This window comes from Phoxinus phoxinus (genome assembly GCF_949152265.1).
Source record: "Phoxinus phoxinus genome assembly, chromosome: 5".
In the NCBI taxonomy this organism is placed as follows: domain Eukaryota; kingdom Metazoa; phylum Chordata; class Actinopteri; order Cypriniformes; family Leuciscidae; genus Phoxinus; species Phoxinus phoxinus.
Genome location: NC_136880.1, coordinates 24,559,394 through 24,573,137, shown reverse-complemented (window position 1 = coordinate 24,573,137; position 13,744 = coordinate 24,559,394). Strand labels below are relative to the sequence as shown.

Genomic DNA, 13,744 nt, shown 5'->3' with positions numbered 1-13,744 from the left:
AGACCATGGCAAATGAGACACAGGTACATCCCTGCACTTTTACCGCTCTGAATCTGACACGGCCCCGTGTCCTGCTGTGATTCAGCAGTTTTTCTTTGCGCCTTGCATGATGTCACCAGCCCTGGCACAGAGTGGCATCTCACAGAGTGCCATCACTTTCTGTTTAGGAGGGACACTCTTGTTCACTTATTCATTCATTTGAGTCAAGAGGCCTGAACACTGCAGGTGTACACATGTATGTATGTTAAGTACAGTTGGGTCCAAAAGTATGAGACTATTGAACATATGGGATGCAATAATTAAAAAAAAAAAAATGTTAATACATTTAATAAATTAAAATGATGAACAAATATTAAAGATTCTGCACTATTTTAGGTCACTGATCAAGTATGTAAGTGGCACTGATCATGTGACTCTGTATAGACAGTCACATTCTCTTCTTCCACTGAAGTTCAAGTGTCATGCTGGAGAACACAATCATCAGATTTGACACAAATCAATGCAAACTCAACATTTTTCTAAATGTCATAATAATTTGTTAACAAACAAGTATTCATTACTTCAATGAGCTCATTGTTTCTGCCTTAAATTATTACATTGTTTAAAATGAATCAATTATTAGCTAGCTGTGATTTTGTATATATACATTTCTTAAATACATAACTTAGACAGTTACCTCTAAAAACAGATCACTCTAAATTTTAATGTGGACTCATTTACCATTTTCAGAAAATCTGCTTTAAAACGATGTGTATTGTGAAATGCGCTATAATAATAAATGTGAACTGAACTGAACAAACAGAAAAGTTCATGGAGCTCGACTGCTACTGTCTTGAAATCCAGCAAGCAATTTTGCGTTTAAAAGACGTCTTAACCGTCCAAACACAGCCCTGACGTCTATGCTAAAACAAGACTAAATTTGGGCTGTCCATGAAAATGTAATAGACGTCTAACCATAGCCCAAGAATAGACGCACAGGCTACGCATAGAACATGTCAAAGAAATTAAACCAAACAACTTGTAATCACTGTTGACTTTGCTTACATGATGGAATATCATACATCACGCACGCTATTTGGGCAAAAACGACATGTAACCAAATTCAAGGTTATTTTGGCTAGAAGTGGGTTACTCATAGCCAGACTATATCGGGTCTATAGTTAACCGAGATGGTGAAATTACGGCTATTGCTTGCAGGGAAGGAATAGGGCTACTGCACCCAAAAATTCTGTCATATTTTTTTCACCTTCATGTCGTTCCAGACCTGTATAACTTTCTTTCTTCTGTGGAACACAAAAATAAAATAAGTAAAATAAGTTTCAGTTGTATTTGGTTCACAAAGTTCTTCAAAATATCTTATTTTGTGTTCACCAAAAGAAAGAAATGCATACCTTTTTGGAACAACATGAGGGAAAGTATAAAGTAATGACTTGTTTTGGTGAAGTATAACAAGAGAGAGATAAACCAAATACTGAGACATCCTGAAATTCATGTGAATTTTTCAATTCAAATTGTTTGAGCAAAAATCTCTGTAACCACAGAGATTCAACAATGAACCAGATACATCTCTTCAAATGTCGCTCAAAACAAATGGTCCACAATCGTAACAGATTCTGACAGAAGCACACGCTGTCCTCGTGCGGTTTAAAGGAGAATGGCGAGCTCACAAGAGTTTTTGAGCAGAGACCGGGCTGGTATTTGGCAACCATTTGTGTTGCTGTGTAAACGCTGTATTCCAAACATTCCTGTATGAATGCACACAGAACGTGGGATGAGGGTCTGGCTCAATGTGTCCCATTGTGTGCCAAAGCCACTGAGCATGCGGCTACTAGCTGCCACTCATTGTGACAGGGTTTATGTATCTGCGGCACTACCAATCTCTGTCTATCTCTTAGTTATTCTGAGTAAAAAATGAGGCATCCAAAAATAAAGCACCTCAACTGTCAAACTGATGTCAGTCAGACTGGAGTATCAGGTAACCTTAGTCTACTGGAGCCATCAACAATAATGATATATGCTATTTTCTCATTTTACTGAATGGTAAAGACAAAGTATGATCTTGTATATTTCTCACCCCAATACTGTAATCAGCTTACATCATCATCCTAAAATGGGGAGAGTGCTATTGGTCTGCCCATGGTCACATCATAACAACGGAGGGGGGGTGTCTGTGCGGATTAGAGTCAGAGGCCATCAGTGAGGGGAATGGGGATTATATATGACGGGACGCAAGGGCATCACAACAGGCCAGCAAGCCCTGACTTGGCACCCCATAATCAGGGCAGTCCAGAAACCGCATGCCATCCTACTGAGCTTCCCTTTCCCAGCGACATATGATGACACTGTGGGTTCACCCCAGTTCATTTCCATTTTGCTGAACGGTAAAGGTTTTATATGTTTTATTTATATTTTATTTCATTCTCTTCTCAGTCGTATGAGAAAATATTTCTGAAGAGTTTAAACAAGAAGACAATAAGGTCAAACACATTTTATGTAAAAACAATGCAAAAGTGGGACAATTTTTGTTACATTCACGATGGATCACAGAAAAAAGCTTTGTATACTCTTTTTTTTTTTTGTGATGACTGAGTGTAAATGTATCATGCATCAAAGAAGTTACATGAGATGATGATACACTTTTGAACAAGGTTAGCCACTGCATTTCACTGTTACAGTCAAACATATTTCACTGCACTGTGGAAATAGTAAAAAAAAAAAAAAAAAAAAAAAAAACCTTTATTGAACTGTTCATCTATAAATAGTGACAATTCTGTCAAACTAGGTCTGTATCCCTGCTGTAAAATTGCATCACATCTGTTTATGGTGCCCAAGCTGCTTTTTTTGGACATGGTAGCTGGTTTGTTACTAGTTTAACATGGTCTACAAGCTCTAACCAGTTTTATCAAGGTCTATCAGCTCTATCCTAACCCAGCTACAATTAAGCTATCATTCATATTATCCAGATTTTAAATGTTGCAGTTAAGGTATGATGATTAATGATCTAAATCCATTCAATATGGATTACAATATGTTGCAGCGCACAATATAGAGTAAGTGATTTTATATTATTTGTAGAGGCTTATGTTTAAGAACAACATTCTCATTTACCAGTGGATTTTTCATGTGCTTCCTGGGATTATTTACATGATGAAGCATGATCACACCCACTATGAAAACATTTGCTGAATGACAACGACCTTTGTTGCATTAATCGCCATTACATTTGATCATCTCCTGATATTTAAAAGCTAATTAATCTTTAAACATATCCGTCTCCGCTTACCTGACACCACACTTTTACCGGCCTCACCCATACAAAAATAATTAAATACAACAGACAAGAATACAAACCCAAGAGGGACACCTCCTTGTCCTTCACACTTGGTTTAACTGAATAAACACTACTGTGACATTTGTTCATGACCATACAAAGCAAACAAAGCCAGTCACAGTGCAAAGAAGGAGAAATATAGGCTGTGTGCATTAACTGAATAAGGAATTATTAAGATAAGGGGTGGGGGTGTGGTCAAAGTGTTCCTCTGTCCCTCTATAATGCAACCATTCGGAATATCAAATGAGAAAACGTGCCCATGTAAGCAGAGTTATACGTGTCTCATAACACAAATGAACCTGTCAATGCCAGGTGTCCATACATGACCATCAATGCGTCGGTTTCGGATCGTGTGTTTAATCTCAATTGCATTTTACAGTATGACGCATGTCTATGAAGCATGTTGAAGAGATGCACTGCAGAGAGCCGAGCACGCGATGCACAGGCACTGAACGCGCTACATTGCCAGTATGGATGAGAACAATGCGATGAGACGCGACGAACTAGAACGCGCCCATTATAATCAAAACCAGCTTCATTTATTAGAACTGACTCGTTCTTTTTTTTCTTCGCGTCGTTCGTTTGCAGTTTATATGGGGTGTAAAGCTTAAATCGTCCTTTATAAGGAACCTTTTACGATTTCATCATTCTAAAATGTCCACATTGTTCAAACAATGTGTGGCACTGCTGAAGTTATGTAACTGTAGTAGCTTTTTATAGAGGTTTGCTGCGGAGGGCACCTGTCCAGAGCATCCTAACTGCGGCAGTGCCTAAACAAAGAAATCTCGGCAGGTAGACATATTTTTGAACGTTTGGAAACGAGAGAGCGATGAGTCATAGACACTCTCTTTTTACATCGCATCATTATCTCGCGTGTGTATAACATTAACTAACGCCTGTCATCCAGGGACTGCGACTGTATAAAAATCTAAGCGTGCACTCCGATTCGTTGTCAATTTTTGTCTCCATTACGGTTAGCCTTTCTTAATGCACATATGCCTTGATTGTATTCCTATAGTGAGGCGGTAAAATGTGAGCACTAATCACAATGTCAAAGTGCACTTACCCGTTGTTGTTGTTTTTAAAATTCAGTACTCTGTAGTGTTGGCCGATGTGCACAGTCAGATCCGCCCTCTCGTACAGTGCGCCTCTGTGATCGCAGGCGACGCCCCGCCCCTTATTCTCCTTGACCAATCACAATTCAAGAAAATTGTACTCTAGTCTAGCCAAAGCAGCACTATGCTCTTGCATCCTGAGCATCCTCTCGTTTCTTACATGCGTCCCCCCTCCCCCGCCCCCAGTATTGATGGACAGCCAATGGATACAATGAGTATGTTGATGGCATATGAGAGACAAGCAGCTTCGCCAATCAGTAGCCCACATCAACAGCAGCGCTGAACTGGCACTGACTCAATAATAGACCTATTTGGGCATCAGACAAGGCAGTTGACATTGTATATCGAGAAACATTAGATTGTCCAATGTAAGACGTTATCTTGTATAACTTTGTTTCCATGCAGGCCTTTATGGGAAGATTCATTTGAAAATCCCCTGAATGTAACTTACATTTATGAAATCCTTATAAAATTATAGGCTGCGAAAAGAGTAGCCTATAAAGTGTTGTGTAACTTGTGGAAGTAGGGAATTCCTCTATTGTGCTCTTTATCCGGTTCTGGGACATGATTAAGGAGCGCAGTTGAAGCGTTAATATAAAAAAATATAACAATAATAGGCTTAGTGCAGGCCCTTGCCTTTTTATGTTTGTCATTAGGCTGGTTTCCCATTACACTAAACCCGTGTTTCCTTTCAGGAGCTACACTTGAATAAACAGTTCAATGAATTGTCCTTTCTACTCTAATAGAGTACTGGTCTTAAAGAAACATTGACAGGTTGAACTGTGTTTTTTGCATTATTGAATTAATGTGTTTCTATATTTGCAGCTTTAAGGGTTTAGGTGTGTCTTTTCCTGTGGGAAGCGGGAAGGGTTTGTCTATGTTTTGGCTGAAGTAAATCCTATTATAATTTACACAAAGTTATTTGTGTTTGCTTATACTCAGTGTTGTTTGATGCTGAAAAGATTTGTCAAAGGACGGTTACACTTTCGGTTGAGAGCAAAACAACAAGTATGAGCAGAACGATTCACTTCATTTTTAGACACTCATCAACCTTCTGATTTAATTAAGCAGTACAATGGACAATTGGGCTGAGCCTGAGCATGACATGGACTTTCAATTTGCCCTCTAGCTCTATAGATTGAATCCACTGACATTAATATCAGAGCCTTGAAAATGGATTTCACTAGCTTTTGCTGGCAGCAGCATTGCAGAGGTGGTGACATTTGAAAAAAGAAAAATGTCCTTTTTGACACCAGAGAAACAAGGAAAAGGATTATGTTTTTCTTTCATTCAGTCAGATATGTTCTTTAATAAACTTCTATAGACTTGTGAATTTTGTGAATTCATTTACAGTTTTTTACGAACGCTATGACAGTTTTTTCAATACATTTAACAATTTTCCTAAACTCTTAACACACCAACACACCTAAAACACACAATTAGCAAAATCACACATTGTAAACTAAACTCCAAAACTAATTTTCAAAATACAATAATACACTTACACAATACACTATGTCTAACAAAACACTGCAAACATGTTTCAAAATCAAATAATTATTCAAAACACTAACACGTGTTATCTTCCAACAAGAACATTTAATCAATCATAACACAATGACAAAAAAAACAGTAACATCAGCTGAAATTACAGAAACTGCATTAGTGTGTGTCACGTCTGCCCTTATACAATAGACAGTATATTGTATTGATCATAGATTGTGTTTTGCACTGTAGTTTCTTTTGAAGCCTCTCTACATTTTTGTTTTGTTGGGTTCAGTAAATGCATGCATTTTGTTTCAAAAAACTAATGACCATCTCAGAGTAGCTTTATGTACAGTTTATGAAAAAAAAAAGACAGAGACAGAATTCCTGCAGTAAAACCTTTATTTGCAAACGGACATTACTGCAAGATATACCTCTCCATTGTTCTTTCTTTCTTTCTTTCTTTCTCTCTTTCTTTCTTTCCTTCTTTCTTTCTTTCTTTCTCTCTTTCTTTCTTTCATTCTTTCTTTCTTTCTTTCTTTCTTTCTTTCTTTCTCTCTTTGTGTTGCTCTATATTGTTCCTCTTCCACACAAGATCAGCCCAAAGAGTCCTCTTTTATAAATGTTCATGCGATTGAAAGAAACTCAACACCTGAGTGTGTAATTTATATATTTGCATAACTTCAATAAGCTGTTTTTCAGTAGCAATGGAATAAAATACAGGGAATATTTGTGTTTCAATTCACAATATGAACAGCTGTTCACTTTGACTTTAGCCTATATAAGTTATGTTTAGACAATGATGTTATCTGTTCTGACATACAGTGTGAAAGCATTTGTAAATTTGGCAGTAAACTTACATAGTTTTGTTATTGGTTGAGCTTGTGTGTAAAAGAAGTTCAAGCATTTTTAATTTGTGTTAACTGTATGCATTTTTGTGTCAAAGCAACAAGAAATGTGTTAATTGTATAGCCTACAAAGACGGATGTTGTGCTAACTGTGTTAAGAGTTTAGGAAACTTGTTAAATGTATTGAAAAAACTGTCATAGCGATTGTAAAAAACTGTATTCAATGTGAATGTTATTACAAGTTCATAGGAGGTAAATGTGCACAACAATCAATGTATAGTAAGCTAACAATAAATATTCCTACTTAAGATTGCAATAAATTACATGTTATATTACATTTGAACATTCCAAGCTACACTCTGTCTATATACCACATTCCCTATAAATATCTTTATAGCACATTTATATATGTCTTACTACTGGATGTGCTTGGCATAAACCAGCTGCAACTGATTATATATGTATTCAATGGCGCCACCCCTGGCCGACTCCTGGCCACCCCACTGGCCAGTATAAATTTTAGTAGCATCAGTTATGCATTTCATCCCTAATGCACAGCCAGGCAGGCAAGCCGCTCTAGACTTTCGATCGCACACAGTAGCCCGCCCCTCCCCCGCCCCTCCGTACATGCCGCTGTTGCGTGCTCAGACAGCAACAGCTCAGCGCGTGCCCGTCGGTCAACAATTTCAAAATAAGTTAAGATTAAGAAAGAAGACGAAGACGGTAAGTAAATAAGTCAAAAATACTCTTTAGTAAAAAAAGACGACGGGGAATTATGTGTCATGACATTTTGTGTTTGGCTTTTTAAGTGCCAAATGGTTACAGTATACTGTTACAGCAGCTTTTTGATGTGTCTTTGACACGTTTTGACAAGAGTTACCTAGCTACATCGTTAGCTGGTGCATGTATATGTGTAACGGAGTTTAAATAATGCTGTTAAATTCATGCATTAATTGGGAAAACTCGACATTGGCTGTTGCGTCACTCGCATTTGTGTGCGTGATATTGCGGGCGGAGCTACGTCACCACCAGCAGAGTCTCACATCTCTCGCTGCTGGTAAGTCGCATCAATAAGAGCTGCGAAATAAAAACAGAGTTTAGATTGTTTTCAAGTGCAAGGTTGGACTTTATAAACTACACACAAGTTTACTTCATGTGTCTGTTAGTTCCTAGTTCTGTCAGTCGAGTCATATGTGTTATTTGCAATGATGAAATGGAGTGTGTGCATGTATTAACCTGCTTGTGAACTCTGTTTATTTCATTTAAGAAATTCATGCAACGTGATGCACTGTCCGGTAAATATAACATAATAAACCAAAGTATATCAGTAGGAGTTTCCTTAAGCCTTTCTGATAGTTTTCTACAGGCCGGTTTACTACAACAGTAGAATAAAATTATGAAATTATGGTTTATAGTTTTGGTGTGCCACCCCAAGATTTTAACTGGCCCCATCTGGCCACCCCTATGAAAAATTTCTGGAGGCGCCACTGTATGTATTATATATGTATATTACTAATTCTATTAGTGATATGGATTATATTCTAAATAGATTTTTAATTATAATCTGTCTAAATCACATTTTGACCCTTTGACCAAACTGATGATTATATATCTGGAGTGATCAAATATTGTCATGGGAAAATCTGTGCAGTGGATATTTGAAAGAAATAAACACATGCTTTCATGTACATTACTGGCATGTTATTCAGCAGGATTCACCAGTGTTCCCTGGATTAACTCACTCAGAGGTATTTGAGCTACTAGAGATTAGCTTGGGGTTCTTCCACCTGAGATACATTTTTTAAATCATATTCTGATGGGCCTTTCCAGTGTATTGCTACAGTATGTCCAAGACCTTTTTTCCAAATAAACAAACAAACAATCATCAATTCAACACAAAACCGCACTGTTAAAAAAAAACCCTGATATGCTAATACAAATCATTACATTTACACCTCAAAATAACACTCAAAAGTGAACACTTTCTTAAAAGACAACGTTTTCACTGAGAGGCTGGAAAAACAATGAGTGTCGTTAGACCAGCTAACACAAATGTACCAAACTACAGGGACATTAATGATGCCTCTACAATAGACTTTCTGAGGTAATCAATATGAACCTGAAGTAGAAGATCTTCAAAACATCCTGCCAATACTGTGGTGGTCCGTCAGGTTGTATGCACTGTTTTCCACCGAGATGGTGCAAAAAAGTTTCACTCTTAACACCTAGGATCAGAGCCATGTCTTTTTTGGATTGAGGAATCATCCTCTACCTGATGTTGCGCTGGCAATGACAGGCGTCTTGAACCCTCAGAGAACTCCAGATCTGACCTCGGACCAGCCTGTGGATGGTGAACAGTTCCAATAGGCTCTGCATCTATAAAACGATAACTACTTTGATCAGCCATGACTGTTTGTTGGCGATCGGTGTGTGCTGTAAGATCACCAGATGCGTTCCCTGCATTGTGGCTCATGGTACGTGGCCTTCTCCCTGTATAAGCCCTAGAAGGAGTCTCAAAGGAGGGCTGTAAGGAACAGTCCAGGAGCTGGAGCTCCACTGCACCTGACAGACTTTCACTGGACTTTATGGGACTGCCAGCAAAGTCGTGGGGATCAAGTATCTGGGAAAATCAAAGAGGATGAATTACTGATTGGAGTTTCTAGTGCCTATCATTAGATTCAATACAAATTGATGACTGTAATGTGAAAGTTTGTGATATACCTCAGTGAGAATGGCTGGCGTTTCTGTCTCTAAAGGGTTGACAGGCTGGACCAGTTTCTGGCCTGGTTTGGGTGGATTTGAAGATGCTTCTGTAGGGGATGTCACAGAGCTATAGGTTGGTGGAACCAGCACCATCTGCCTCTGAAGCAACTGCATTATGGCACCAATGTCTGTTGACATACGCTTCTCCAATCTTTGAAAAAACAAGACAACAAACACAGCTCAAAACATACCTATAATGAGTAAAGGACATCAATATAACAACAATACTGTAGTTTGATCTCACCGCTGGAGTTGTCTATGCATCATTTCCAGTCTGTTCTCTACCTCAGTGCAATGATGATGGGTGACATTGTGCAGGACGGTATTGGAGGGAACCGAGGGGAAAGACATGCTGTGGCTGGGTACTTCCTGGTACTGATGGCCATGACTGTCCCCCCAAAAGCTGAAGACGTTAGAAACCCCCGAAAGAGCTCCTAATTTGAATTAAGGGTAATGTCAAAATTATGCATTCACTGCAAGGGAAGATTTCACCCAAAAGTGAAAATTCAGACATTATTTATGTTGCTCCAAACCAATAAGACTTTCCTTTTACATAAGACTGTAAGACTTTCCATTTCTGAAACACAAATGAAGATATTTTGAAGATTTCTGTCAGTCCATTGAAAGTACATTCGTGTATTCTGATGAGACACAATCAATTTATGAACATATTTTGTTTAGGCTTTGATTCACATACAAACAACATGCATACAGCATATCAAATATGGCAAACAGAAGCTGAGCAATGAGGTTTGTTCTCACGTGTAACACAAGCACGTTTGAGCTTCTTGTTTACAACATTCAATACGCTTTATGTGTGTTATTTATAAGTAAATAAAAGCTATCTATCAAATCCATTCATTATAAGAAGCAATTTATAAAGTGCTTTAATTCATTAATTTCACATTTTGTTATGTAACAAGCCTTATGTTAAACCGCTTTAAATCACTTTTTCACTTTCAATTTACACTTCATACACCATAACAACAAAGCAAAAAACAGATTTGTGATAACTGCAAATATATTAAAAATGAAAAACTTAAATAATACCATTGCATAATTATTCATACCCTTAACTCACTACTTAGTTGAAGCACCTTTGGCAATGATTACAGCCTCAAGTCTTTTTTGTGTATGATGCACCAAGCTATGCTGATCTGCATTTGGGGATTTTCTGCCATTCTTCTCCTCAGTCTCCAAAGCTCTGTCAGGTTGGATGGGCTCTGGATGGCTCTGGATGGGCCACTCAAAGACATTCAGAGTTGTCCATGAGCCACTCTTGTATTGTCTTAGCTGTGTGCTTAAAGTCATTGTCCTTTTGGAAGGTGAACCTTCTACCCAGTCCGAGGTTCTGAATGCTCCAGGCTAGGTTTTCATTAAGGCAAACTCTATATTTTGCTGTGTTGAGCTTTCCTTCTACTCGGACGACCCCCAGTGACTGAACCTGGAAAACACCTTCACAGCATGATGTTTGCTACCACCACACTTAACGGTTGGGGTGGTACTGTGCAGGTGATGAGCAGTGCAAGGTTTCCTCCATACTGTACATGATGCTTGGAACTGAGCTCAGGCTCAGTACGGTTCTGCGCGGCACGGTTCGTTTTAGCTCGGTTTGCTTTTCCACTGCAGTTAGTACCAATTCAAAGTGGGTGGGATTATAGAATGATCTTTATAGTTTATCCGCTCCTCGGCAACTAACAAGAGGAATGTCTGCACTTCGTCCACTGTCCACGATTCAGCTATTTCTTTTTTGGAAGTTTTTTTTTCTTTTTTTCTTCAAGCAAGTCAAGCAAGTAGTTTAAAAACAGGTGCAACAGCAGTGGCTGTTGGGTATTTAAATCTAGCTGGGGTCTCGTGTCGCGCAAAATATACAATGACGCTGGTAGTGACGATTCTGTCTGACCAATCAGTGATCTGCAGTGTTTTCACGTCACATTTTGGTATCGGTACGGTACTCTTGGAACCTCAACAGAGGTGTTACCATTTAAAGCGAGCCGAACCGTACCTTACAATGCAGTGGAAAAGCGCCACAAAGTGAACCGTACCGAGCCGAGCCACAGAAAATGTAGTCTTCCCCAGATCTGTGTCTTGACACAATCCTGTCTCTGAGCTCTAAAGGCAGTTATTTTGACCTCATGGCTTGGTCTTTGCTCTGATATGCTTTTTTAGCTGTTAGACCTTTTATTGAGAGGTGTGTGCCTTTCCAAATCATACCCATTCAATTGTATTTGCCATTTGGTTAAACCCACTCGAAGTGTAGTGACATCTACAAGCGAAATAGGAATGCTCGTGAGCTAAATTTCAAGTGTCCCAGAAAAGGTTATGAATACTTATGCAATGTAATTATTTCAGTTTTTTATTTTAAATACATTTACAAAGTTATCACAAATCTTTTTTTCTTTTTTTTTGCGCTTTGTCATTATAGTGTATGGAGAGTCGATTGATGTGGAAAAAACATAAAATGCAGAAAAAATTAAGAGTAATAATGCTTTAGCTAGGCACTGTACAGTATATGGATTGATCCATTTGAATTTATTTTGCAATCCCTTTATGAATTTTTTTAACCATAGAATTTTTGGGTGAACGGACTTTCATTGGAGGAACCGAAATTACTCAGGGTTCATTAAAAACATCTTTATTTCTGTTTCGAAGATGAAGGAAAGTCTAATGGGTTCGGAAATTGTTTTGGGTTAAGTAAATAAATGATGACAGATTTTTCATTTTTTGTCTGAACTAACCCTTTAAGTAAAAATTATTCAGATTATATTCAAATGAACATAAATGTTAGGATCTTTGTTCTTTTATGTCTTTTTATGTCCACTTTTCTCAGCTAGGCAAGCTAATATATAATACTTAAATAATACACCTCATGTAAATTCGACCAGAAAGCCAGTTATAACAGGAAGATATTATCAGAATCCTACCTGACAGCACGTTGAAAGAGTTGCTGGTGTTGAGGTTCTTGTCCCTTTTAGCATTGCTTATGCTATTGATATGGCTCTGAGAGCAGTCCACTATCGTAGTGGGCCATCGAGTCTCTTCCTCTTCATCACTGCTGGACTGGGAAGCAAAGATATCCGGCTCCCGATGAGCGTCTTGTCTGTCCTCGTGCTGTTCGCTTGGATCCTTTGTTTGGAGAGTCATCCTATTGAGTTTGTCTTCTGTCCACTCTGTATCTGCTACTAAGATAAATGGCAGTTAATGAAATCCAAGAATCTGGAAGAATCTATAAACTATAACACAGCTCTTACCTTGTGCGCTGGAGTTTCTTATGGAACGAAACAACAGCTTTGCTCTTCGCGTGTGATGGTCAAGACAGCCATGGTCAGAATCATCAGGGTCACTGCTTGTTGACCCGGCTTTAGCGTTAGTCTGTTGAGCAGATAACAAATGTTTAAAAGCACACTTATTAGGGTATTTACTATAATGTAAACCTACTATCAAGTTACAGAGACAAGAGCGAGATTACGTCTCTCAAATTGAAGGTGATCTCCAGGTTGCTCCAGAAGTAATCTGAGAACTCTGGATACATGTCCAAGACTTCCAGTACATCATCTCTGTGGATTTTGTGCAGGTCACAGTACGTCAGTGCTCTCACATCAGAACTTGACTTTCCAGGACGTGCAAATAAGTTAATGGGCTCTCCGAATATATCATTCTTGCCTGAGGATAAGCAAAGGGAAGCGATATTGACCATAAGCTTTAATAGAACGCTCAAAATGTGACTCATAATGGATCTTCCCTCAGTTAACAAACACTAAAAGCTTTGAATTCATAAAAGCATACCACCACACAATTCTCACTATTTTTCCCATATGAACAGTAAGAGTAATATGCTAGTATGTGGTATGCTATTTAAAATTCAGCCTTAGAAAACAGAAAAAATATTTTGCATCAACAACAGATGGCGCTGCATGGCATTAAAAGACACATAACAGAAAAAAAATAAAACGTCCACAAGGTGGAGCTACACAACAACAGTTTTCTCATTTAAATTCCCAGGATGAGTACTTGGACTTTGTCTCTGAGTAAAAAAAAAAAAAAGTAAAGAAAATAATACAATGAAATAAAACAGCGTCACAATTTTATACATCTAAAAGTACTCTAACGGTGGATAGAAACAAATATTGTGTCAATGTAATATAAAGTAGCCTATTTTGCATTATATTTTCCATACATTTATAAAGTTGTTATTAAATGAG

The 13,744-nt window shown here is 38.2% G+C and overlaps 2 protein-coding genes across 23 annotated transcripts in view; both read right to left on the bottom strand.

The window, feature by feature from the left end:
- Positions 1-4,517, bottom strand: part of map4l (microtubule associated protein 4 like) — a 45,346-nt gene extending 40,829 nt beyond the window's left edge. For all 17 annotated transcript variants that reach the window (XM_079612355.1, XM_079612365.1, XM_079612366.1 and 14 more), the window contains exon 1: positions 4,398-4,517. The gene's annotated coding sequence lies outside the window, so the exon portion shown is untranslated. The remainder of the gene's footprint in view (positions 1-4,397) is intronic.
- A 1,286-nt stretch (positions 4,518-5,803) lies between these two features.
- The window catches only part of kcnh2a (potassium voltage-gated channel, subfamily H (eag-related), member 2a), a 100,661-nt gene continuing 92,720 nt past the window's right edge, over positions 5,804-13,744 (bottom strand). For 3 of the 6 annotated variants that reach the window (XM_079612347.1, XM_079612348.1, XM_079612345.1), the window contains 6 exons: positions 13,012-13,205; positions 12,794-12,914; positions 12,467-12,724; positions 9,787-9,976; positions 9,501-9,693; positions 5,804-9,399 (listed from right to left, as the gene is read on the bottom strand). In XM_079612347.1, coding sequence (XP_079468473.1) covers positions 8,998-9,399; positions 9,501-9,693; positions 9,787-9,976; positions 12,467-12,724; positions 12,794-12,914; positions 13,012-13,205 — 1,358 coding nt within the window. In that variant the 3' untranslated portion in view covers positions 5,804-8,997. The remainder of the gene's footprint in view (positions 9,400-9,500; positions 9,694-9,786; positions 9,977-12,466; positions 12,725-12,793; positions 12,915-13,011; positions 13,206-13,744) is intronic. The other 3 variants (XM_079612350.1, XM_079612349.1, XM_079612346.1) reach the window with 2 other exon arrangements.